At 41.0% G+C, this 26,496-nt stretch overlaps 1 protein-coding gene across 1 annotated transcript; it reads right to left on the bottom strand.

Moving 5' to 3' along the window:
* Positions 1-3,842: 3,842 nt before the first annotated feature.
* On the bottom strand, positions 3,843-4,967 carry RETNLB (resistin like beta). The gene is made up of 3 exons (XM_007187131.2): positions 4,841-4,967; positions 4,578-4,658; positions 3,843-3,973 (listed from the first exon to the last, which is right to left on the bottom strand). The coding sequence occupies exons 1-3, from the start codon at positions 4,965-4,967 to the stop codon at positions 3,843-3,845; spliced, it is 339 nt and encodes a 112-aa protein (XP_007187193.2).
* Positions 4,968-26,496: the final 21,529 nt, after the last annotated feature.

The raw sequence follows: 26,496 nt of genomic DNA, 5'->3' as shown, positions 1-26,496 counted from the left end.
AACCCCTAAGGGCATCAGCTGGAAAAGGGGGAAGAGAAAAAGGAAGTGATAAGTGGGCTCATCCTATAGGAAGGCAGCGTCCTGTGGGCAAGGGAGAAGTGGAGAGAAGATGAAAAACAATTCATGGGTCCAGAGGGGAGGGAAAGAAGAGAAAGAAGGAATAGGTGCTCGTGGGAGGAGAGAAAGGGAAGCAGCAGTGCTGGGGAGGCCTGGGTCCTTTTGCAGCCCTCCTGAGAGGCGGGGATATCAAGGAAGATAGCTATGCCTCAGACTCCCCCAGCCAGGTCTGGGAAAGGGCTGTCTAGGCAGAGGTTGGAGGGGCAGGGACGTTTCATACCCTAGTGGCTTGTCGTGAGGGCTTTTCCTCCCCTCCAACAACAAACATGGCAGAAATTGGGATCTAAGGTAGTTGGGAGGTTCATGCTTTCAGAAAAAGCTTGAAACAATCTCCAGTGTGTGTCTGGAGTGGTAGCAGCTGCCTTTGCTCTGGTTCTCTGCCTAGGGAAGTCTCCCCACCTTTCTCTCTCTCCCCTCTCCTTTCTTTTTGGCAGCTCTACAAGCCTGGCAGCTACCTTGCCAAGAATTGCCAAGTTTGTTACCATCTTTCATTATAGCTCTTTTGTTCATTCATTCAACAGGGAGAGGTAGGAACGGTGTGGTCTCGGGGTCCTGGTGCCAATCTGCTCAGATATCAGTACATTGCCCTTGGCTAATTCTGTCTGCAGGAAAGTAATAAAGTCCCCGCTGGAAGAGGCTTAGAATTAGAATGGAGGCTCCATGAAGGCAGAAATCTTTGTCTATTTTCGCCACCAATGTATGCCAGTACCTGTCACACAGCAGAACTCAATAAGTATCTGTTAAATGAACACATAAGAACATTGGGTACTTACTTATGAAGAAATGAGGTTTTGATGATTCTAGAGTTTTTTCAGTGGCTGAATAACGTGATTACAGCCTCAGATTCTTTCCCTCCTTCTGCTTCACAATCCTTGCAATTTTCCCTCAAAGGTCACATGACTGACTAGCTCCAGGGTCACAGCGCCAGACCTCACATCCTCACACCACGACCAAAGCAACAAGGATCATGGATAATTTTGCATCTCTGGTTTTTTTAATTCAGGAAGGAAACTCTTTTCCAGAAGGCCCAAGCAGAGTTCTCCTTTGTTTTCTCAGCCTGATTTGGGTCACAGGCCACAACTCCACCCATGTAAGGGTGTGTAAGAAAGAGAATATTTGGCTAAGAGGAGCAGGACCTCCACTATTGGCTTAAACAATAATTTATTTTTGGGGACTGCGCACATGACTACCCGGAATGAAATCAAGATGCTGTTAACACTGAAAAAGGGGAAATTGGCCGCTAAGTGTGCAATGAACTATGTCAGCCAGAGCTACAAAATCCAACTTCTGCTTCTGCTGTTGCCAACCCCTCTGGCCTCCATCTTCACTCTTTGGCCCTTTTCTTTCAGAGAGGTGTCTTCTGATGTACAGCTACTTCTCCTACAGGCAACTTGAAAATGGGATCCATGGACTAGTTAAAACAACATCTGTCCCTCAGTCACCAAGGTTGAGGTGAAGGAAGAGGAATGGAAACCAAGAGAAGGAGCTGACTCAGACTTGGACTTGGTAGTAGACGAATCCATTTGTTCATTATAGCACTTCCATGGACAAGGCACTATTCTCAGCACTCGATATGCAAAATAAATAAGCTCTCTTCTTTCCTGGATCACATGTTCCATGAGGGGAGATAACTAATATATTAACAGATAAATGCATACTATGATGTCAGAACTGAGAAGCATTATGGGAAAACAAAACAAAACAAAACAGGACAAGAGGCAGAGCCCGCTGGGAAGACATCTCTGAAAAATATTAAGGATTGACCTTGTGTCTCTCTGGGGGACACAGAGTAGGAAGGCCATGAGGTGGGAGGGTGGTTAGAACTCACAGGAACACCAAGAATGCAGATGTGGCCTGGGCAAAGTGAGCAAGGATCAGAAATGAGGTTGGAGCTATAATCAGTGAGTAGATGCAGGGTTTTCTTGGCCATGATAAATACTTGGGATTTTATTTTACATGTAATCAGAAGTCATTAGAATATGTACTTCGAACAGGAAAGTGACATGACTTGTTTCATATTTTTAAAGACTCACTATAGTTACCACAAATAAGAGTATTAAGTTATTACAATGATTAATAGTACCTCACTGAACAAAGCAATTATAACACATTTTGATAAGTAATTAATAAACACAAATGGTACCTTTTGGCAAAGTATTTCTTAAATGAGAGAGATGGAGCTGCTTTTTTTCCCAAGTAGTTTAAATACCCATGAATGAATAATCCTAGAAAGAGATAAATTTAGAACCAATAATTTTCCTAGTTTTTCTTTTCATAGTTATAAGCTTTGAGATACCTACTTCTCATAGTTAAGCAGACAGGAAGGGAAAACTTTTATTGTAGTAATGTTATTCAATTTGTTTTACTTCCCTTTGAGTTATTTGTTAAAAATCACACTGTAATTTATTATTAAAATTGTTTTTGATGGTCTATCAGTTGATAACTGGATTTTGCCCTCCTTCAACATTATATCATGAACCAGAAGCTTCTCAACTTATAAAGGACTTGTTACCCAGTCACTGGATCACTCAACATTGGTGCCAATATTTTGAATCCTCCCCTTGGCATTCTGCAAATGTTTATACCCGAGGGCAATGAACCAAGGTAAGGTTCAATGACAGGGAAGGGCTGGGTTTCTCTTTTGTTCCAGGGGAGAAAACAATGGCAAATTGGCACGTTGATCAAAAAGATCTCTGGCACGTAAGTCTAGGAAAGAGTACACATGCAAGCCAAAAATCTAGAAATTTATTCTTTTCTTTTTCCCTTTTTAAAAAATTGAAGTATAGTTTAAGTATATATATATATACATACACATATATATATATATACACACACACATATATATATATATATATATATATATATATATATATATTGTTTTTCAGATTCTTTTCCCATACACATAATTACAGATTATTGAGTAGAGTTCCCTGTGCTATACAGTGAGTCCTTGTTGATTATCTATTTTATATATAGTAGTGTGTATACGTTAATCCCAAACTCCTAATTTCTCCCTCCCCCAGACCCTGCTTTCTGTTTGGTAAGCATAAGTTTGTTTTCTATGTCTGCATGTCTGTTTCTGTTTTGTAAATATGTTCATTTGTATCATTTTTTTAGATTCCACATATAAGCGATCTCATAAGATATTTGTCTTTCTCTGTTTGCCTTACTTCACTTAGTATGATAATCTCTAGGTCCATACATGTTATTGCAAATGGCATTATTTCATTCTTTTTTTATGGCTGAGTAATACTCCGTTGTATATATGTAGAAGTTGATTCTTTCAAATCTGCTCTTGCCTGCCTACTTGTTGGAAAGTCTGTCTGGCCACCATTCTAGTTGGTGGGCTTCATAAGGACATGTGTGTTATTTCATCTCTCTGTACCTCCTGTCCAAGCAAAGTGTTTGGCATAGAGTCATTATCTTTTTGTTAAATACTGAGGGACCTAGGGGCTGGAGTGTCTATCTCAGTTTGTCCCATTCTGCACATATTTTTCCTAATCTTTCCTGAGATGGCATAACTGGGATATGGGAAACATTTTGCTAGAGGAGTCCCAGGCCATGGATGATAATATCAAAAATATAAACACAGAAAAATGCAAAAATTGTTTTTGTTACCCAAGAAGCAGAGTTGTGAACAAATGAAAGGGACAGTTTGAGTCAGGTTTCCTATTTGGGATCATGGTTTCATTACAGTCACAATTAGGTTTTCATTCTCCTCCCTCTCAGGTCAGGCGGCAGCAGCAGGCAGTGGTCCAATCTACTGGGTTGCACTGGTAGTGGCATGTGGTTTCCCCCCCCCCGACATCCCAGGAGCCACAGCCATAGCCACAAGCACAGCCAGTGACAACCGACCCTGCATGAGCACATGAGACATAGACATCAGATCCCTTTGGTTTTGAGATGGACGAGGTCCACTCATAATCACCTTTCATCCATATGCACCCCAGAGGTAGATCTAGGTTTTGTGGGGTCTAAAATGAATTCAATTTTGAAGGTCCTCTTTAAGAAAAAAAATACAAAAACTACTAAAACAAATTTAGACATAGGGCCATGGAAGAGACCAGTGAAAGTGAGGGGCCTGGGCATTTCCATTTTCTTAGGGGCATGATAAGTTTAACTCTGTGCTGTCTCTGAACAACCAACACAGGAGAACAGAGAAAGGGAGCTGAAGGACAGGGGGAGTGATAGTGGCATGACCGTAACAGGACTACTGAAGAGAGGAAGGGCTGGTATATGCAACCATGAAAGGAAGGTGGGAAGGGAAGAGGCAGAAGCCCAGAATCACTCAGTAGAATCCTTAAAGGAAATGAGAATGGGAAAGGATCTCTGGGAACCAAGAATTATGACTCAGCCCCAGGATAATACAACTGTGAGATGGGGGGAGGTGTAGGTGCTGGGAGATGGACAGGGGAGGGCATGGAGCATCCTACCTGCCATTCTTCCCCATAGTTACTCACCTGCAGGGCAGGAAGACAGTTTGCCTGAGTTCACGACACTGAAACATGAGATCCTCTTTGCTGGGGCAGAGGGATTGAGCTATGAGTAGGAGAGAAGAAGGGATATTACCCATAATCTCTGTCTCCCATAATCCCCTTTGAAATTCGCTTCTACCTCAGAGGTGTAACTGTGTCCATAATCAACCTACACACTAACTTTTAAGGTTTATGATCCGGGTTACTCTCCCATCCTCTCCCCCGATCGCCCGACCCCAGTCAGTTATCTAGACCAGTGAGAGCATCCTTTATCTTTTTATCCACAATGGCGTCTAAGGAGCACTGAGCACTCCCTGGGATTGTCATCTGGAGGAGGAGGAGGAGGAGGAGAAGGAAGCAAAAGTTCAGCTTCATTTTGTAGAAAGGCAACGTCCTGGGTTCTGGAAGGAAAGATGGAAAGAAAATGAGATCTCAGAGTTCCAGTGTGGTTGGGAAGGAAGGAAGAAGAGAACATGGAGTCTCCAGAGAGGACAGATGGAGGAATGTCAGTGTCAGGATGGAGGAGCCTGGAGCTCTCTAAGCAGTTTGGAGAATCCGGGACCACAGCTGCAGGGCAGACTCACTCACCGAAAAAGTCAGAAAAGATCTGCAAAGACAGGTCAGGCAAGGATGTTTTATACCCCGTGATATTGACCTGGGCACCCCTTAACACACAAGCCTACACCCACGTACAAACACACTTCCTGGTAAATTTTCAAAGAACTCCTGCTGGGGCGTGGCACACAAATGTGATAAACTTCAGTGTGCCCAAGAAAAGCAATAACTGCCTTTATGCTGGTTCTCTGCCAAATAGAGTCCTCCTGCCTTTCTCTTCTTTCCTCTCCTTTCTTCTTGACAACCTGATAAGGCCAGCATCTGGGCCTTTTGTTGTGCAGCCCACATTAGATGCCTCTTGTTTGATTCTTCATTGGGAAGAGGTAACTTTATGTTGAGTGAGGGCCTTACTTGTCACCTGTTTAGACATCATTTTATTGTCCTTGGCTAATCCCATCTGTAGGAAAGTAACAGAAAACCTGCTTAATGCTGGCTTATAAACAAAGAAGTTTATTATTTACTTAACCAGAAACATGGTGCTTGATTCCAGGGTTCTTTTGGAAGCTCAGCAGACTCATCACCAGCCTGATCTTTTCCTCTATTTCTCTACCGTCCTCAGTTCATTGGCCCTTTCATCCCTGATCTTCTCATGGTCATAAGGTGGCAGCTGTCATGTATTTAACCAAGACCCTAAGAAGGAAGGAAGGATTAGGGTTAGGCCATTCTCTTTAGAGGCTTTGCATTTTCATTTTAGAAGTAAGATTTTCGCCTAGAAGATCAACCAGATTTCCCCTTACACTTCATTGTTCAGTTCTGGGCCACCTGACCTCCCTTCTCACCACGTGTGGCTGCGAAATTGAATAGGGCTCCACAATCTCTTATCCAAGATCGCTGGACCAAGATGTGTTTCAGAACTCAAAATTTTTCAGGTTTTAGAAGGTAAGAGAGTGCAAATTCTGTAGATTACGCTATACTTATTACCAAGGAGGTCTGGGGCAACATCCTCTAATGAAACACATTAATATGTCTGCTGCAATCATGTGTGAATATTCACAAAACTTGGGGTAAAGACCATAAATAGCCTGACACCAGGCCATATCAGGTTTTGCTACCAAATGAGTTATTCTCAAACTTAGGAAAACATTTTTAGGCTTTTAGAGCCTTTTAGATTTTAGCAGAGTGAGTAAAGGATTGAGGACTCTTCTATGGCCAAGAGTGGTAGGAGTGCTATGATTCATCCTCCAGGACGGGGCACGTGGTCACCATGATTGAATCCTGTGATTCAAGAACAAGATGAAGAAGGACAGACGGCTGTTGGATGACCACTGGTGGAGGCAGTCAGGTGGAGAAGCCTGGCTCTGCTTCCGCTGGGCCAGCCTCACCACCTCTTCCCTCGAGATGCCCTCCAGTGAACAGCTATTTCTTCTTATCTCTCTCTCAGGCAGCTTTGAGAATGGGACTCAGTGATGGCAGCAAAAAACAAGGATGCTTCCTTATTACCAGATAGGAGTTTGAGGAAAGGAAAGAGTGACAGAGAGCAAGAAAGAGCACAGGCTTAGATTTGGTGTAGAAGTTGGGTAGATTAATTCATGAGTTACTTCAGGGACTATTTATAGAGCTTCTCTGTACCAACTCTAGCTCTGATGACTCAGCAGTGGGCAATGTAGACAATGTCTTTATCCTCTTGAGACGACATTCTAATATGGGAGCTAAATATATAATACGTCAGATGTTGGAAAATGTCTCGAAGAAAAAGAAATCAATTTCAACCAGTCTCAAAATATGAATCCTATATAGATCTTGATTCGAACAAAAAACTCATTAAAAAATTAGAGGGCTAGTAGGGAAATATGAGTATTGACTGAATATTTGCTGATATTTATGAATTGTTATTTTAGGTATCATAATGATATTGTGATCATTTTAAGTGGTTTGACTTTTTAGGGATGCACACTGACATATTTACTGAAGAAATTGCATGATGTCAGGGATTCGCTTCAAAATAATCTATTGGGAAGGAGAAACCTGTGGATATAAATGAATAAGCTTAGGCATGCATTGATTAGTGTTGAAGTTGGGTATTGATATTATTCTATTTCTGAATATGCTTGAAATTTTCTATGATAAAAAAACTAAAAAAGCAAAAAAAAAAGAGAAAAGAAAAGAAATCAAAACAAGGCAGTCGAGTGTGCCTCTGTGCTGTGCTGTTGTACATAATATAGTGCATTCAGGGAAGGCATCTCAGGAAAGGTAGCGTGTGAACAATGACCTGCAGAAGCATGGGTGAGCCATAGGAGAAGCTGGGATGAATGTTCCAGGCTGAGGGTCAAGCTGGAGCCCAAGGCAGGGAAATGGCTGTTGTGCTGAAGCAATAGTAACAAAGACAGTGTGGCTGGAGAGAATGAAGTGAGAAAAGGAAAGAGATGTCAGGTAAGAGTCTAAAACACAGCCGGGGCCAGATCATACAGCACTTGTGAGCGAACATTAGGGCTCTGGGTTTCACTGTAAATTTGACAGGAAATTACTGGAGTGTTTTGCTCAAGGGAGTGACTTGAGATGATTTATGTTTTATAAAGCTTTCAAAGGCCACTCTTATGGAATAGAGATCGGAGGGAAAACAGGTAAACAAGGAGACCAGGCAGCAGGCTTTTGTAGAGTTCCAGGTCTCAGATGGTAGTCGGGGAAGGAGTGAGAATTGGATGGCTTTGGGTTATATAGAGGTTGAGCCTCTTTAGGGTTTCCTGATGGACTGGGTGTGGGGAATAGGAGAAAGAGAGTTGTGAAAGATCAAGGTTATGTTCTGCAAGACTTGTTGAAGAGTGATACCACTGACTAAAATGAGGACCCCTGGGGAAGAGTAGGTATGGCAAAAACATTCAATCAAATTTGATCATGATCAATTTAGTATGCCTATTAGACACCCCGGTGACACACAAGACACCCCTTGTGACACTCTGGCACAAGGATCTGGGAATACTAGTCTGAGGTTCAGGGAAAAGGTGAGAGTCAGAGATACAAATTTGACAGTAATCAGTCCACAGGTGACATAATAGCATAGATAATCTAATAAAAGAAGAGAAATCAGAATTTGTTTGAGAGAATTGGTAAAGAAAGCGATAGACCGAGAAGCAGATGCCCAGAACATTGGTTTAAAGATATGAATTGAATTGCATTGACTAGTGGGTTTGTTGGGAATGACAGGAAAAGAAAAGAGAACCCAGGATTACGAGGGTGCCCTTGGGTTAAGATGTTGTTAAGATGAGCCTTAACAACAGGGAGAGTGACCACCCCCTCTGAGCAATGCTTGCGGTCATTGGCATGCTTAGTGCATTTGACACCCAGAGGGAATTAGTAATTGTTTTATTCCATTCATTTATTTTGAAGTTTCTTAAAGAATCTCTTTTAAAAGATTAAGAAATATTTATGGATAGTCACAGAATTCATGTCTTTAACATTCAAATATGGGTCAGAATTTCCTGAAGGCTATTTGGGGCAATTTACTTCACTGTGCCTTAGTTTATTCTTCTGTATTTTTCTGACCTCTGGGTCCTCGCCAATATCTATAAGTCCATATTTGTGTACTAATCATAGATAGGGTAATATACTTAATATTACTTAAAACAAAATACTAACCATATTACCAAATACAGGGTAATCTATTTATGTCTATTATATAAAAATCTAACATATTAGAGATATAGGATACTTTTCATTACAAAAGATTCTTGGCTATTCAAGGTATTTACACATAAGACTATACATGAATAGTGCCCTTAAAATGGAAACAAATGTATAAAATTTATGGACAACAGAATCTGAGCTTGGAAGGAGCTCTTAGGTGTCAGGTGTCTTAAATTCCTTCTGATGTGCTACAGTCAACTAGGTCTTTGTATGCAAATCATTTAATCGCTTATGTATAAAACAGAAGACTGAATTAGGATCACTGGGCTTCTTTTCTATTCACATACTCTAAATGAAATTTGGAAAATTATGTATTGCCTTATACCTTTTGAATTGACATTCAGAACTCTAATTCATAAGTTTAGATAGTGGCAAAATGTTTGATTTCTGACATATTACCAGTTTAAAATAAAACACTTATTAAATTTATACAATGAAATCTATATATCATAGCAATTTGATATCTACCACCCATTTTTAAAAATGCAAAAGTGAAGCTTGTATTAACAGAGTATGATTCCACTTATGCAGGCTAAGTAGAGTGGTCAAATTCACAGAGACAGAAAGTAGAAGAGTAGTGACAGGGGCTGGCAGGAGGGAGAGATTAGGAATTGTTTAATGGGTATAGAGTTTCAGTTTGTAAGCTAAAGAGTCCTGGAGATTGGTTGCATGTCGGTGTGAATGTACTTAACACTACTGAACTGTACACTTGAAAATGGTTAAGGCGGTAAATTTTATGTTACATGTATTTTACCACAAATTTTTAAAACTTAAAAATAGATTTTAATACGTGAAGCTTGTATTTAATAGTCAAAATTTTTACATTACTAGTTTCTTAAATGTATATTTCCATTCCCTTCCTCTACAGAACTTTTTTTTAAGACTTAACAGTAATTGGATGAAATTCATTACCTAGTCTAGATTTTTTTTTTCTTGAAGTAATATTGGTCTATAACATTATGTAAGTTTCATGTATATGACATTACAATTTGACTTCTGAACACACTACAGCATGATCACTACCAAAAGTCTAGTTTTCATTCGTCAATGTATAGTTGACCCCTTCACCCATTTTGCCCTCCCCCCACCATCCTTCCCCAGAGGGGATCATTCTTTAACACTCCCATCCTTTATATAACAAAATTATTTCCAGTAATAATTATGTAAGCATCAGTAATAATCATTATTTCTTGATCCATTCTACAGTTTAAAACAACAAAAAAAACCCTATTAAAAAGAGCAAATGTCAGTTTTAAAGATACTGTTTAAATTCAGTATAATATTTTTGTGTGAACGAAAATTTGCACTTACCAAACAAAAATATTATACCTCTCAGTTTGCACTCTCTGAATTTATTTTAAATTCAATTAAACTCAACATAATCATATAGAATGACCAAATTGATATAATTCAAGTTCTGTTAATTTGTCTTAACAATCACCAGGCTATCATCGCTTATTTAGATTCGACTGTTTGACTGCAGGAATGCATAGCAGGATAGGAATTGTAGACATACAAGCAAACTTGAATGTTTTTTTTAATTGTTACAAACTGACTTTAAAAACGAAGGCATATAGCTGAGGCCAAGTACCGGGGGCCCAACTGTATAACTAGAAGTAGTCTGAATTAACTTCCATGTAGAATACAATGCTTGTTAAAAGATAAGTAATAAAAATGTGCTAATTTGAAACTTACATAAAACTTTTTGGAGCTTATTAAAACTCAACAACAAGACTAACAAATAATGTTTTGGAGGAGGAGTATTTTGTCATTGACATTATTTAGAATTGCCTGTATATGGTGATAATAGAAATTGAATTGACTTTTACTCAGATTTATTATTGCTTTTAAATTCTCTATAGACAATACATCCTGCTTCTTGCCTGCACCTCTACCTTTGGTAGTCACTGCATATAGTATAAAGACATTGCCTGCAATCAGTCACTGCAAGTAGAGATTCCACCTCAGCATTCCTGGAAAATATTCAGAAGGTCCTACACAGAGAAGGTAGAAGAAAGTTTTTTGTTCCTTCAAAATCCATAGACAAACTAAGTGGAGTCTTTTAATATTTTTCTCTCCTTAGAGCTACCCTCTTCCTAAGAGTGCACTCCTTTCCCAATGACCCAAAGGTGGAGGTATATTTTTAATATGTCTTATCTCCTCTCCCCATCTAATTTCCACTGATTATTCACATAAAATAAAATAAAATAAAATGCAAAGTAAAGTTTGAATAGTTGTAGCATAGGACAGAGGTTGCAAAGAGTGGGGGCATAAATCTGGGTAAAAGTAACTGGGCAATTGGGAAAAGTAAAGAAAGGTAGGAAAGATGGGGCTGGGACAGGGTCATCTGTTACAGGTTAAGCTAAGGCGCAGCACTGATTTCCTATGACTTCCCTTGCACAAGGGAGCAGGGAAGTGTGGAATGTAGAACCCTAAAGGGACACAAAATAATCCATTGTGTTATAAGAAGTAAATAACAGAGCTTCTATATTTATTTATTTATTCTCATTCTTTAACATTTTCTGTTTTGTATATATTTTAGAGTAAACATAATATCTTGCTACATGTTTATAGTTTTAAAATTGCATTTAAATGTGTGCTTAATTTTAAAAAACTCATGTATCTGAAAAAATAATAGGAGACCAGGAAAACCAAGAGCCACAGGAAGTTTGCAGGTCTCTCAAGCCCAAGTTTCAGCTCTGTTTTTGGCTACAGTTGGAGAGCTCTCTGATGAGGCTTTAAGTGCTGCTATTTCATCTTGTGAATTCATATACTTTAGATACTACATGAGAAATCAGTCAAGTCTATATTAGAGGTAAAAACTTAGATGCAGATAAAAACTGAGAGGCTGACCCATGCTGAATAGAGATTAGTCATGGAATTGCTTGGAGATAAGGCAAAATGTCCCTCAAAAATGGTCTTGGATTCTGCTCAATGGTTGCAGAGGTACCTGATTAAGACTGCAGAATTCTGCATCATTAAACAGGGGGAAAAATTGGTTCTGTGAAACTTGATGAGTTGATGCTTTCAATTAGCTGCGAAACCATAAAGCCTCTCTACTCATCAAGGTTCCAATCAGGTGCAAGTTGGCTCTAAGAAGAGAATTTGCATTCTGGTGGCCAAAAACAGTATCCTAGAATGGTTGGATGAATTGATTTGTCCAAAGCTATTGTACCTTTGGATTCCAGAAACGTCTAATAAAGACAACAGTATGTTCTTGGCATTATCTATTGTCAAGTTAATTGTGGTAATGCTTGGCTAACAGATTCAGCTGTGGCCAGAGATAGAGATACTGAGTGGAGAATTACAGAGAGGGTCATTGGGGTGGGAATAATGAAAGAAGAGGGTCTAGAGAAGAGAATAGAGAAGAGGAAATCAAGCATGGTGGAGGCTAGAGGAGGTACAGGCACATGGATTTCCTGGAAGTAGACAGCATTTCTTGGAGTCATTCATTTAAAGGTGACATAGGTCAAGTCTGCATGGTCAGATTCACTCTGGGACCATGTGCTGTGGCAGCCATCCTAGCTCAGTGCTCTCTTCCCCACTTGTTTTTCTGTCTTTCTGTGTCTGTGTGCTGCCAAAGGAGAAGCAATGGAGGACTCCAGGGCTCTGATTCAGGAAGGGGATGTGTCCCGGGAGAGATGGACAAGAGCGCTCATAAAAGACAAGAGACCTGTGGAAACTGCCCCCTGCCAGAGAGGAGGCAGTAGAAGGTAGTGGGCTGTCAAAAGGTCTTTCGTAGGATCACTCCTGCCATATTCCTAGGAGTGGATGCCTACCCACTTGACTCTCCAACTGATGCTTTTTTGATAGAGCGTCTGATTGTCTGCCAGTAAAATGGGGGTTCGAGTGAGGGGAGATTCACCATAACTCAGGCAGTTTAGGAGCCATGTGCCCTTTAATTCTTTAAAGTTATAAAAGGAGATCAGTACTGGTCAGGGACAAACTGAGAGGTCTGAGCATGTCCATGTATCTCTATTTCTCTATTTCCAGTGATATGTACATAGAGATAGACAAAATCTACTACAAAATTGATTCACATGCATTTTAATGACATAATTATTATTGTGCTGCATGGTAACTGGTCATATATGATAAGCAGCTGACATAGATGATTAATAAATATGGCTTTCCAGAGCCTAATCAGGTTTCTGGTTTTGCTTTCTACATATTTGGCCACCTATAATAAACAACCATGTTGATTGCATTTTCTGATGCCAGGTTCTGTCTGATTCCTATCATAATCATTGGATTAAATCTAACTGGTAAATCATCTTCATGTACCCAGGAATAGAACATGGGATGGAGAAACATCTGGAGAGTTTTTGACTCACTCTACTCTTGAGATTCCTGGAATGCTGAGCTGGGTCACTGGTAGATGGGAACCAAATTTATAAAGGGGCCAAAAAGGTTACTGCAAGGAAAGGTAGAGTGCCTCCTACAATTCACTTTGAAGTTCAACCTCTTTAGAATGTTATGTCTAGAATCATCCTTTTAGGACTGAGATGATTCTTTTGACTCAAAGTTTGAAGATTGAGATGGTTGTGATTGAGTTCTGCTAACACAAAAAGACACCAAGATCCCAAATGAGAGCCCATTAGGAAGGAGGAAGGAGTCTGGACCAGGTGACCTGGGCTCCAGACCAGAGATTAGAGGCTCACAATAGAAACTGGTTCTGGAAAAGCCTGTGGCTGAGCCTGGAATCCTCTTTGGTATTTATTGGTTGTGATATGATAACAAACAACTTGGGAGATTCTTGATTGGGGGTGCTGAGGTTTAAGATATGCTTCAAAACAAAGTCATGTTTCTGACTTGTTTATTCTTAGTAGTGAGACAAGCTTAATGTCACAAACCAGTTAAAGTATAACGATCTCACTGTAGACACATAGTAGGTCCATAGCCTAAATAATTAGACACCAGCAGGTGCCTCTTCCCTGCCAAGATGTATGACAACATACCTTTTGTTATATTTTTAAGGACAATCACTGAGTTTGGGTTGAAAAGTGTCAAACCTGCCATTCCCCAGATGCAGAAATGGGTGGTCCAGTCTCCCTGGTTCTATACAGCATGTTCTTCTCATCTAGCACTACAGAGACATCCAGCCAACATTAACTTTTTAAACCTCCCTGATACATCTCTGTTCATAAATTCTAGCTTTTTTTCCTGCTTCTCTCTGCCTTTTCTCTCACGCAAATAACTTTTTCTTTCTCCTTCCCTCCCTCCCTCCACTTTCATTTTCTTTCCTTCCTTCTATCCTTCGTTTCTTCCTTCCTTCTTTCTTTTTTTTCTTTCCTTCTTCCTTCTTCTCTGCCTGACAAGACCTGGTATCTTTGACTAGTGAGCCATAGTTCTTGTTATCACTTTTAAACGGTCATATTTATAGCTAACTACTTGTCTATAGGAAAAAGACAGGGCTTTCCATTAAGGACAGGGCTTTCCATTAAGATTTCTTCTCCATTTTCTCTCCTTGGTATTTCTAGAGGGAGGGACAAGCAGTAGACTGGGTTGGTGAGGGAATGCAAATGGCTAATGAAAGTGAAGAAAATGTTTAACATTGTTAATTCACAATGATATACAAATGGAAATTGCTGTGAACGTCAATTTTTACCTCTCAGATTCTCCATGGTTAAGAAAAAGGGGAAAACAGGAATTCCTCATAGTATTCTTCTGCTGAGAACATACAATTATTTATACATTTTTATGGGACGTCATTTGGCAAAATATTTCAAAGTATGTACTTTTTTTGACCAAGAAATTCCACTTTATGGGCTTAATCTTAAAAAAATCAGAGATACGTACAAAGATTTTTATTTTTAAAGTTCATTACATTATTATTTATACTAGTAAAAATGTCCAAAATATTTAAATACATTAGGGCATGTTGAATACATGAGATACTAGGTACATTATGAGAAAATGTTTAGGACCTATTGTCAGGTTATAAAAATCAGGGCACAAAACAGTATGCATTTTCTGACCTGATATGAATATGTATAGAAAAATTCTGGGAGTGCATATACTGATCATACTAAAAGTCATTCTTTTGGGATGGTGGGATTAAGGGCGATTTTTAAATTTTCTTACTTATAATTATTGATGCATTCTATTTTTTCTATAGTTATAACTTTTTAGTTTCTTACTATTTTAAAAGGTGCTTATGGCAGATGGAGGTGAAGAGGGCTGCAACCAGCCCTCCGATTCCTGTGCATATGTCTCTTAGACTTTGCTGTACCTCCATCAGGAAGTGGAGTCTATTTCCCCACCTCCTAAATCTGATCTGACCCTGTGACCTGCTTTGACCAGTGGATGTAGCAGAAATAATGCTGTACAACTTTTGAGGTTAGGCCATGAGAAGCCTTGAGGCTTCCATTTTTTTCCCTTGAAGAGCTGCCCTGAAACCACCAAGGAAGGAAGCCAGTCTAGCCTACTGGAAGGTAAAAGGCCTCACAGAAGAGAATCAATGTCCCCCAGCCAACAACCAGGACCAGCTGCCAGACACCAGTGAAGGTATCAGGGACCCTCCAGGCCAGTCAGCACTCCAGCTGAATGTGGCAAAATGAGTGAGCCCAGGTGAGTCCAGCAGAGGAAGCTTCCCATCAACCCCCAGAATATGAGAAATAATAAATATTGTTGTTTCAAGCACCAGTTGGACTGTTAACTCAGAACGAGATAATTGAAACAGCAACATAAACATTAATTTAAAAAAGGAAGTTGGGGACCTTCAAGATGGCAGAGGAGTAAGATGTAGAGATCACCTTCCTCCCCACAAATACATCAGAAATACATCTACATGTGGAACAACTCCTACAGAACACCTACTCAACACTGGCAGAAGACCTCAGACTTCCCAAAAGGCAAGAAAATGGGTAGGGCAAAAGACAAAAGAAAAAACAGAGACAAAAGAATAGGGACAGGACCTGCACCTCTGGGAGGGAACTGTGAAGGAGGAAAAGTTTCCACACACTAGGAAGCCCCTTCACTGGTGGAGATGGTCGGTGGTTGGGGGGAAGCTTCGGAGCCACGGAGGAAAGCACAGCAACAGGGGCACAGAGGGCAAAGTGGAGAGATTCCCACACAGAGGATAGGTGCCGACCAGCACTCACCAGCCTGAGAGGCTTGTCTGCTCATCCACCAGGGTGGGTGGGGGCTGGGAGCTGAGGCTCAGGCTTCAGAGGTCAGATCCCAGGGAGAGGACTGGGGTTGGCTGCGTGAACACAGCCTGAAGGGGGCTAGTGTGCCACAGCTAGCTGGGAGAGAGTCCGGGAAAATGTCTGGAATTGCCTCAGAGGCAAGAGACCATTGCTTTGGGGTGCACGAGGAGAGGAGATTCAGAGCACCACCTAAACGAGCTCCAGAGAGGGATGCAAGCCACGGCTATCAGCGCGGACCCCAGAGATGGGCATGAGATGCTAACGCTGTTGCTGCAGCCACCAAGAAGCCTGTGTGCAAGCACAGGTCACTATCCACACCCCTCACCCCCAGGAGCCTGTGCAGCCCACCACTTCCAGGGTCCCGTGATCCAGGGACAACTTCCCCAGGATAACACATGGCGTGCCTCAGGCTGTTGCAACATCATGGCAGCCTCTGCCACCCATGGGCTCGCCCTGCATTCCAATTATAACTACAAAACCCCTCCCTCCTCCCAGCATGAGTGAGCAAGAGGTCCATAATCTGCCTTTGCTTTAACGCCCTCCTGTCTGGGCAGGGAACAGATGCCTGAGGGCGACCTACATGCAAAGGTGAGGCCAAAACCAAAGCTGAACCCCAGGAGCTGTGCAAACAAAGAAGAGAGGGAAATTTCACCGTGCAGCCTCAGGAGCAGCAGATTAAATCACCACAGTCAACTTGATGTACCCCGCATCTGTGGAATACCTGAATAGACAACGAATCATCGCAAAATTGAGGCAGTAGACTTTGGGAACCACTGTAGACTTGGGGTTCACTGTCTGCAACTGATTTGTTTCTGATTTTTATGTTTATCTTAGTATAGTTTTTAGTACTTGTTATCATTGGTGGATTTGTTTATTGATTTGGTGGTTCTCTTCTTTTTTTAAAATTATTACTTTTTAATTTTTTTATTATAATATTTCTATTTATTTTAATAATTTTTTTAATTATTATTTTTTTCTTTCTTTTTTCGCCCTTTTCTAATGAGCCGTGTGGCTGACAGGGTCTTGATGCTTCATCCTGGTGTCAGGTCTGAGCCTCTGAGATAGGAAAGCTGAGTTCAGGACATTGGACCACCAGAGACCTCCCAGCCCCATGTAATATCAGTCAGCAAGAGCTCTCCCAGATCTCCATCTCAACATTAACACCCAGCACCATGCAAGGGCCAGCAAGCTCCAGTGCTGGACGCCCCATGTCAAACAACTAGCAGGACAGGAACACAACCCCTCCCATTAGCAGAGAGGCTGCCTATAATCATAATAAGGTCACAGACACCCCAAAACAAACCAGCAGATGTGGTCCTGCCCACCAGAAAGACAACATCCAGCCCCACCCACCAGAACACAGGAACCAGTCCCCTCCACCAGGAAGCCTACACAAGCCACAGAATCAACCTCACCCACTGGGGGCAGACACCACAAACAATGAACCTGCAGCCTGCAAAAAGGAGACCCCAAACACAGTAAGTTAAACAAACTGAGAAGACAGAGAAATACAGCAGATGAAGGAGCAAGGTAAAAACCCACCAGACCAAACAAATGAAGAGGAAATAGGCAGTCTACCTGAGAAAGAATTCAGAGTAATGATAGTAAAGATGATCCAAAATCTTGGAAATAGAATGGAGAAAATACAAGAAACATTTAACAAGGACCTAGAAGAACTAAAGAGCAAACAAACAATGACGAACAACACAATAAATGAAATTAAAAATTCTCTAGAAGGAATCAATAGCAGAATAACTGAGGCAGAAGAACAGATAAGTGCCCTGGAAGATAAAATAGTGGAAATAACAACCACAGACAGAATAAAGAAAAAAGAATGAAAAGAATTGAGGACAGTCTCAGAGACCTCAGGGACAACATTAAACACACCAATATTCGAATTATAGGGGTCCCAGAAGAAGAGAAAAAGAAAGGGTCTGAGAAAATATTTGAAGAGATTATAATTGAAATCCCATGTCTTTGGTAAAGTAGAAGGATATAAAGTTAATACACAGAAATCTTTTGCATTCCTATACACTAATGATGAAAAATCTGAAAGAGAAATTAAGGAAACACTCCCAATTAACACTGCAACAAAAAGAATTAAAATTTCTAGGAATAAACCTACCTTAGGAGACAAAAGACCTGTATGTAGAAAACTATAAGACACTGATGAGAGAAATTAAAGATGATACAAAGAGATGGAGAGTTATACCATGTTCTTGGATTGGAAGAATCAACATTGTGAAAATGACTATACTACCCAAAGCAATCTACAGATTCAATGCAATCCCTATCAAACTACCAATGGCATTTTCCACAGAACTAGAACAAAAAATTTCACAATTTGTATGGAAACACAAAAGACCCCAAATAGCCAAAGTAATCTTGATAAAGAAAAACAGAGCTGGAGGAATCAGGCTCCCTAACTGCAGACTATACTACAAAGCTACAGTAATCAAGACAGTATGGCACTGGCATAAAAACAGAAATATAGATCAGTGGAACAGGATAGAAAGCCAAGATATAAACCCACGTACGTATGGTCACCTTATCTTTATAAAGGAGGCAAGACTATACAATGGAGAAAAGACAGCCTTCTCAGTAAGTGGTGCTGGGAAAACTGGACAGCTACATGTAAAAGAATGAAATTAGAACACTCCTTAACATCATACACAAAAATAAACTCAAAATGGATTAAAGACCTAAATGTAAGGCCAGACACCATCAAACTCTTAGAGGAAAACACAGGCAGAACACTCTATGACATACATCACAGCAAGATCCTTTTTGACCCACCTCCTAGAGAAATGGAAATAAAAACAGAAATAAACAAATGGGACCTAATGAAACTTAAAAGCTTTTGCACAGCAAAGGAAATCATAAACAAGACGAAAAGACAACCCTCCGAATGGGAGAAAATATTTGCAAATGAAGCAACTGAAAAAGGATTAATCTCCAAAATATACAAGCAGCTCATGCAGCTCAATATCAAAAAAACAAACAGCCCAATCCAAAAATGGTCAGAAGACCTAAATAGACATTTCTCTAAAGAAGATATCCAGGTTGCCAACAAACACATGAAGGGATGCTCAACATCACTAATCATTAGAGAAATGCAAATCAAAACTACAATGAGGGATCACCTCACACCAGTCAGAATGACTATCATCAAAAAATCTACAAACAATAAATGCTGGAGAGGGTGTGGAGAAAGGGGAATCCTCTTGCACTGTTGGTGGGAATGTAAATTGATACAGCCACTATGGAGAACAGTATGGAAGTTCCTTAAAAAACTAAAAATAGCACTATCATATGACCCAGCAATCCCACTGCTGGTCATATACCCTGATAAAACCATAATTCAAAAAGAGACATGCAGCACAATGTTCATTGCAGCTCTATTTACAATAACCAGGACATGGAAGCAACCTAAGTGTCCATCGACAGATGAATGGATAAAGAAGATGTGGCACATATATACAATGGAATATTACTCAGCTATAAAAAGAAACGAAATTGAGTTATTTGTAGTGAGGTGGATGGACCTAGAGTCTGTCATACAGAGTGAAGTAAGTCAGAAAGAGAGAAACAAATACCATATGCTAACACATATATATATGGAATCTAAAAAAAAAAAAAAATGGTTCTGATGAACCTAGGGGCAGGACAGGAATAAAGACGCAGACATAGAGAATGGACTTGAGGACACAGGGAGGGGGAAGGGTAAGCTGGGACAAAGTGAGAGAGTAGCATTGACATATATACACTACCAAATGTAAAATAGATAGCTAGTGGGAAGCAGCCGCATAGCACAGGGAGATCAGCTTGGTGCTTTGTGACCATCTAGAGGGGTGGGATAGGGAGGTTGGGAGGCAGATGCAAGAGGGAGGAGATTTGGGGATATATGTATATGTATAGCTGATTCACTTTGTTATACAGCAGAAACTAACACACCATTGTAAAGCAATTATACTCCAATAAAGATGTTAAAAAAAAAGGAAGTCATAGGCTGGCTATGGTTGTCAATAGCTTCCAAGGAGCTTGAAAATATTACCTCAGATGTTTTTTATATGGAAGCTTCATGACAGTCGTGGTACAGTTTATGTTTTGGAAAATTGTCTGGTAAGAAGAGACAATGGTGGTCTACAAAGGATCAGCAAATAGGAGTGAGTATGCTTTTGTGTGTGTGCAGCTTTTCCTCATTGAAAGAGCACGGTTCCTCCCAAGTATCTGTGGATGGCTCAGAACAGACCCCCACTGGCTGTCAGCAGAGTCCTTGGATTCTCCTTCCTAGGGGTGCTGCGGGACGGAGCGCCCAGCCACATTCTCTTGTCTCCTGCAGAGCTTTCTTACCTCTGGGACCTCCAGGGGTACAGTAAAGGGAGGGCTCCCTACTATTTTTGAAGATATTCTCAAAACCTTTATTTCTTGTCCAGCCAAATGAGAAAATTTTTAGAAATACTGAGCAGAAATGGTACAAAGACCTCTGTTAACTGTTTCCTCTGAAGTCTGTTTGGGGAAATTTCCAAGATATCTTCCCAACACTCCACCCCCTAGTGATCCAGGTATCATTATAGGAATGAAAACTTGAGGATGAGGCCCATGAATCTGTGTTTCAGATGTCAGCCTGAGTTCAGCACCAGATGTCAGCCTGAGTTCAGCACCAGAGGGTTAGAAATACCAGGGCCCTTGGAGATGATCAAATTCTACCCCATTGTTCAAAAGACAACTCAGTCGAAGACTAAGACAATTGTGGCTTACCTTGGGTCACAAATGAGTGACCTTGTAGGCACAGAGCTGGGAGTAAACCCAGGTCTCTCTGTTCCTCCTCATTGCAACTTATACGATGTTGTCTCACTTCTTCGAGCCCCAGTGAAATCTGAGAGGTGGGATAAAACGCGTGGCCTTTGCTAATTTTAGGTACATTTCACATTTCAGTGGGATCATTGGTCGTAAAAGATGGAGGTCCAGAAAGTTATGCAGCCAAAAATTTTTATGCAATGCTGTAAATATAACCATAAAATAAAATTGCAAAGGGATTTCTTTCTCTGGATGCAAGACTGCCTGAGACCAGCAGAGAATGAAGCTGCACGGCTTCGGTTTCACAGGTTGTGTTCTCAGCAAAATGTTTCCAGAGCCAGATGTCTGGCGAAGGATATTGGCTCTCTCCTCCCCTACTGGGTAACTGATATTTATTGTAAAACTAAACAGGAGCATATGGGGCTTGGGGAAAAGAATTCTGACAACTGCTAGTTTCAATGTTCAATTTTTCTCAGTTCGTCTCCCCCAAGCATAATCCTCATGGATGTCACATTCACTGACGTACTCCTCTGTGATCAGCCTCCATTATTATCATTTTGTCTCTTCCATGCCAAGCCCTGCCCAAGAGCTCTGAGCTAGTTATGAGGCTTCAAAGCTGTGTCAACAAATATAAGGACTATGAACTACTGTCACCTGCCCAAACCTGGCAGTCCTGTCTATAGACCAGAGTCTAGGAGTTGGTTCTCCTCTGAGGGGGCCCCTCCTTCTTCCTTGGTATTAAGAATTTCCAGCCCAGAATTAAGGGAAGAATTTAAACCACTGGCTCTTTCTGAAGCTTTCTGATGCCAACCAAGACATCTGGAATGTGACCTCACCACTTCCTGTGGCATCAAGTTTGGCACAAGACTCCATGATGTTTGAGATTTCTTTAGTCCTGACAGCCTCCAATTTTTGTGGGCCCTCTGAGTTGTCACTCGTCTCACTCTTTTGTCAGCCAGCAAGATAACAGTTCAGGCTTGCATAAAGCTGGCAAGGGCCCAGGATATTTGGGCGAGGGGTGCTGCCACTCTTTGTTGGTATGGAGGCCTATCCACTTGCTCTGTGTGGGGTCTGGCCTGGAGATCTGGGGCTAGGGTTGGGGGGTCTGGGCAATATGTAGATCAAGAGCTGGCAACCTGCTAACCTAACCTAACCCTAGCTTTCAGAGAGATTTTTTCATCAAGGTCAAGGGCACACATGGCATTTAGAGCAGGAGTCCGAACCCAAAAAGGCAGCAGTTGAGCGGACCCTGGGACAAAGTGAGTGGTAAAAGTAAGACTGGGAGAAAAGGACGAAGATCTAATAACATAAAGGAGCAAATTTCTGTTAAAGAGCTTGGTTTGCACCATATTCTGAAAAAAATTAAACTAACTCACGTTTAACCCCAGGGTATTTCACATTCAAATCCAGATTTCCATCTCCTCTTGAAGCACCTTGTGGGTCTGGAGCCCAGATAAGGGAAGACAATCCCATCCAGGGCTTTCTTTCCAACCACTTAACTTAGCCCAAAGGAAAATGCTCATTTCAGGTTTGCATTTCTTGGTTCTTGTTTTCCATTTTCTTCACAAAGCATTGGGTGGAGTACATGGGACACATCCTTTTCTCTGAGTTTTCTCCTGAGGAATGGTTCATTATTTAAACAAAGGACTAGTACTTGAGAAACAGAATTCTATCTGACATTTCTGATGCTGCTTCTATTTCATGCTATGGTTTTGCTCCCCAAATCCTTCCTCCAAATCACACACTTGAGCCTGCTCTTGGTGGAGAAATAATGTATAAAAACCCATGCTTGACCTTAGTGTCACCACTGCAGGGAACCAGAACAGGTTTTCGAAACGATTTTTTTTAAAGGACCCCTTTTAAACATCCCTTACAGTTCCATGATAGTTGTCATACTCTCCAGTATCCAGTAAGAAAATGTTTTCATATTCATTTATCAAAAGAAATATTTTATTGAGAGACTATTAAGGGTGCAGGATTTGGGCTGCCAAAAAAATAAACATAGTCTCTGCCTTCATAGATATTATAGTCTAGTGAGGGATAAAAACGTTAACTATTAAACAGTGATTCACAGAAATAACTGTATATTCACCACTTGTTAAGGGTTAGGATGAAAAAGTAGAGAGGAATCTCCCCTGTGGAAATGACATTTATGTGACTTGAAGATGAGCAGAACTTAGCCTGGGGTGGAAAGCTAAATGCAAAGAAGCAGCCCCTGCCACAAAGAGGTTTCCAAACTGGTACAGGCCAAACCGGGGTGGGAGGGAAAACTCACTCAGATGTAACTCAACTGGTTAGAAAACCATTTGATGGAACTGGATTTTACATACCACAGCAAAGGGCCTATTTGTTTCTTTTAGAGTACTCAGAAAAGGTGCAGGATCTGCTTGAGATTTCATCCTGACATGGCGAAAGTAGACACAGAAATGCAGGTCTGAAAGTGCACGGGAGAAAGAATAGAATTGCATGCTGATTTTAGCCTGTCAGGTCCTGATGATTCACTAAAAGAATTAGGAAAGATTCTGTTTGTTAAATATCTGCATTTAGGAAGCATTCCCTGGGTACCACGTGGAGAACGGCTTAGAGGGGAACAAGGATACTTTCAGGGAGACCCTTAGGAGGATGAGTAACCTTGGGGAAAGATGTTGAAGTCTGGAGGAGGGTGACAGCAGGAGGGTTGAAAGAAGTGCAGACATGTGAGATGTGAACAGTAATACATAATAACAAAAACTGCTTAGGAATTTAGTGATACCTTTAAGAGTTTGTGTTTATTCTATTGTTATCCTTACATATTGGAAAAACAGTAAAAACACTTTGTGGTATTTTGAGTCCTCTGAGCTGCAGCTGCCAACATGGGATTAAACTCACCAGGATTTCAGTAGGGGAAAGGCCCCAGGAAAGGAAATAGGGAGGCGGCCAGGAGCGGGGTTGGGGGGCGGGGGCTGTGACTTGCAATGCATCTCTGACCCGGGGTGAAGGAGGGAGAGAGACAGAGACAGAGAGAGATAGGCGGCATCCTCACAGGCAGGGTAGGTGTCAAGGGGTCTTTGAACCGAAGCTGGCCCAGCAAGGAGCCGGGTCCAGGACTGGGTCTGCCTTCAACTCCCCACTGCGCTCAGTCTGCTGGGAGGAGCCCGTGGGAGGCTCAGCCTGAACCCCAGGCACTGATGAATTTCCGTTAGCGAATGGGGTTCTCCCTCCATTCCACTCCTTGGAGGAGTAGGTCTACGAGGGCGTTCTCGTGGCTGCCACACCCTTAAATAGGTGCATTTTATTCATTCAGGCTACAGGTAGACCCTGAGGTTCTTAGGGAACCAGGATCTCTACAGTAACTCTGACGCCTCTCCTAATGCAGTAACTCAGAGACTCACAGGTGGGAGATGCGGAAGCAGAGTAGGTACATCTCATGGTTTCCCACATTTGTCTTTCCCAGGTTTCTCTTCACTTAACATCTCTACACATTCTCCTCTTGTCTATAAATCCCTCTCACTTCTAGTACATCAAATTCGCAAAACTTCCTCTTTGTACGAAAAAGTTTTTTCCTAATTTTCCATTCTCCAGCATACTTTCTCATCACTCTCCTCCCACCCCGACCCTTCCTCTCTGCCTTGCCACTGTGTAGTCTTGTATCTCTCAGTCTCTCTCCCTGGCTGCTGAAATTGTTGGATAACATTAAACAAACAAACAAAAAAACCATGCAACTCCATCTACTAAATAGTGAAGCTGAATGACTTCTACTGACCTTCCTGGAGCTCTTTAGTCGTTTCTTCTTGATAAGTTATGGCATGTCCCTCAAAACTGCCCTAAATTCCCTGCAGTCTCCTCAAATCCCAAAATAACCTTCGATTCTACCTCAGGAGCTGACATCACTTCCTACTCTCCTTGCTGTGAGACAAGGGGTACTTAACTTCTCAGGATCTTAGTTTCCTCATCACCATGATGGGGAAATAATGGTTCAGGGGCTGTGATGAGGATCAAGTGGGCTATTTGTGCAAAATTATGGCAGTTTGTTAGTTATTATTACATCTATTAATAAATTATATTATTGCATTATTTTCCTCTTCTGAATCACATTTCAGTAAGCCAAGTATTGGTTAATAGGCTGTTGGGCCTGAGTGGACTTATTTTGAAGATAGAGAAACAAACTCTTTGCATTGTCAAGGTGGTTAGTTTGGTTTGAAAGGTGAAGCTTCACAATGTTTTCTTATTCTAGTATGTCTCTAAGACTAATATAATTAATAAATCACACCCAAACTCGTACCGAAATAATAACCTCATACCCAAAGACAGTCTCTCTTTCCAGAAATTATTGCTAAAATGAAATGTTTCTGGTCTTTACATTCATGTGGTGTAAACAGTAGGAGAGTCTAGTCACATATTTAACTTTCAGCTTTCCTCTATGCTCACATATTGTTTACTTTGGGTTTTTAAAAAACAAACTTCATTATTCAGTGTTGGAAATGACAACCATTAAGCTGATTCCTACTTCAGTTTTTCAGCTGTTGCTCGAGTCACCTTAAAAATTAGCTTTTTGTCTTATGGATTAGACTCCCTAATTAAAACCAGACTCTCCTTATTTGGTCTTATTCTTCCATGCTTCTCTCAGACACATTTTTCTTCTATTTATAGTTACCACATTGTCATGAGGAAAGAGCAGCAAGCACATACAGGGAAAGGGGAAATATTGATAAGGTCATTCACTCTCCTTCTCAGTCTGCTTCCTGGGTTTGAATTTGAGTTAAAAATTCAAGCTCACCTGTTTAGTTCCATTCTAGGTCTCAGCTCTGCCTTCAGAAATAACGTGTTTTTGTTGATTGATGCCTTTATTAGTTTGCTCAGGCTGCCATAACAAAGTACTTAAACAACAAAAATGATCTCTCACAGTTCTGAAGGCCAGATGTCTGCGATGAAGGAGTCAGAAAGGTTGTTTCTTCTGAGGTTTCTCTCCTTGGCATGTAGACGGCCGTCTTCTTCTGTCTCACATACTCTTCCCTCTGGATATGTCTGTGTCCTGATCTCCTCTTCTCATAAGGACACCAGTCATACTGGCTTAGGGCCCATCCATATAATCTAATTTTACCTTAATTTCCTCTTTCAAGGCCCTATCTCCAAAATAGTCACATTCTGAGGTCCTGGGGGTTAGGACTTCAACATATGAATTCAGCCCATGATACCCATTGGAGGAAAGCAGGAGGAAATGTGTCTTTATTAAAAATTCATAGTTGCTATTTTTTTTAACATCCTTATTGGAGCATAATTGCTGTACAATGATGTGTTAGTTTCTTCTGTATAACAAAGTGAATCAGCTATACATATACATATATCCCCATATCTCCTCCCTCTTGTGTCTCCCTCCCATCCTCCCTATCCCACCCCTCTAGGTGGTCACAAAGCACCGAGCTGATCTCCCTGTGCTATGCAGCTGCTTCCCACTAGCTATCTATTTGACATTTGGTAGTGTTTATATGTCAATGCTACTCTCTCACTTTGTCCCAGCTTACCCTTCCCCCTCCCCTTGAGACACTCCTCAAGTCCATTCTCTATATCTGCATCTTTATTCCTGTCCTGACCCTAGGTTCATCAGAACCTTTTTTTTTTAAGATTCCATATATATGTGTTAGCATCTGGTATTTGTTTTTCTCTTTCGGACTTACTTCACTCTGTATGACAGACTCTAGTCCCATCCACCTCACTACAAATAGTTCAATTTCATTTCT

Source organism: Balaenoptera acutorostrata, chromosome 4 (genome assembly GCF_949987535.1).
Source record: "Balaenoptera acutorostrata chromosome 4, mBalAcu1.1, whole genome shotgun sequence".
NCBI classification, from domain to species: Eukaryota; Metazoa; Chordata; class Mammalia; order Artiodactyla; family Balaenopteridae; genus Balaenoptera; species Balaenoptera acutorostrata.
This window is presented reverse-complemented; position numbering and strand designations above follow the sequence as displayed.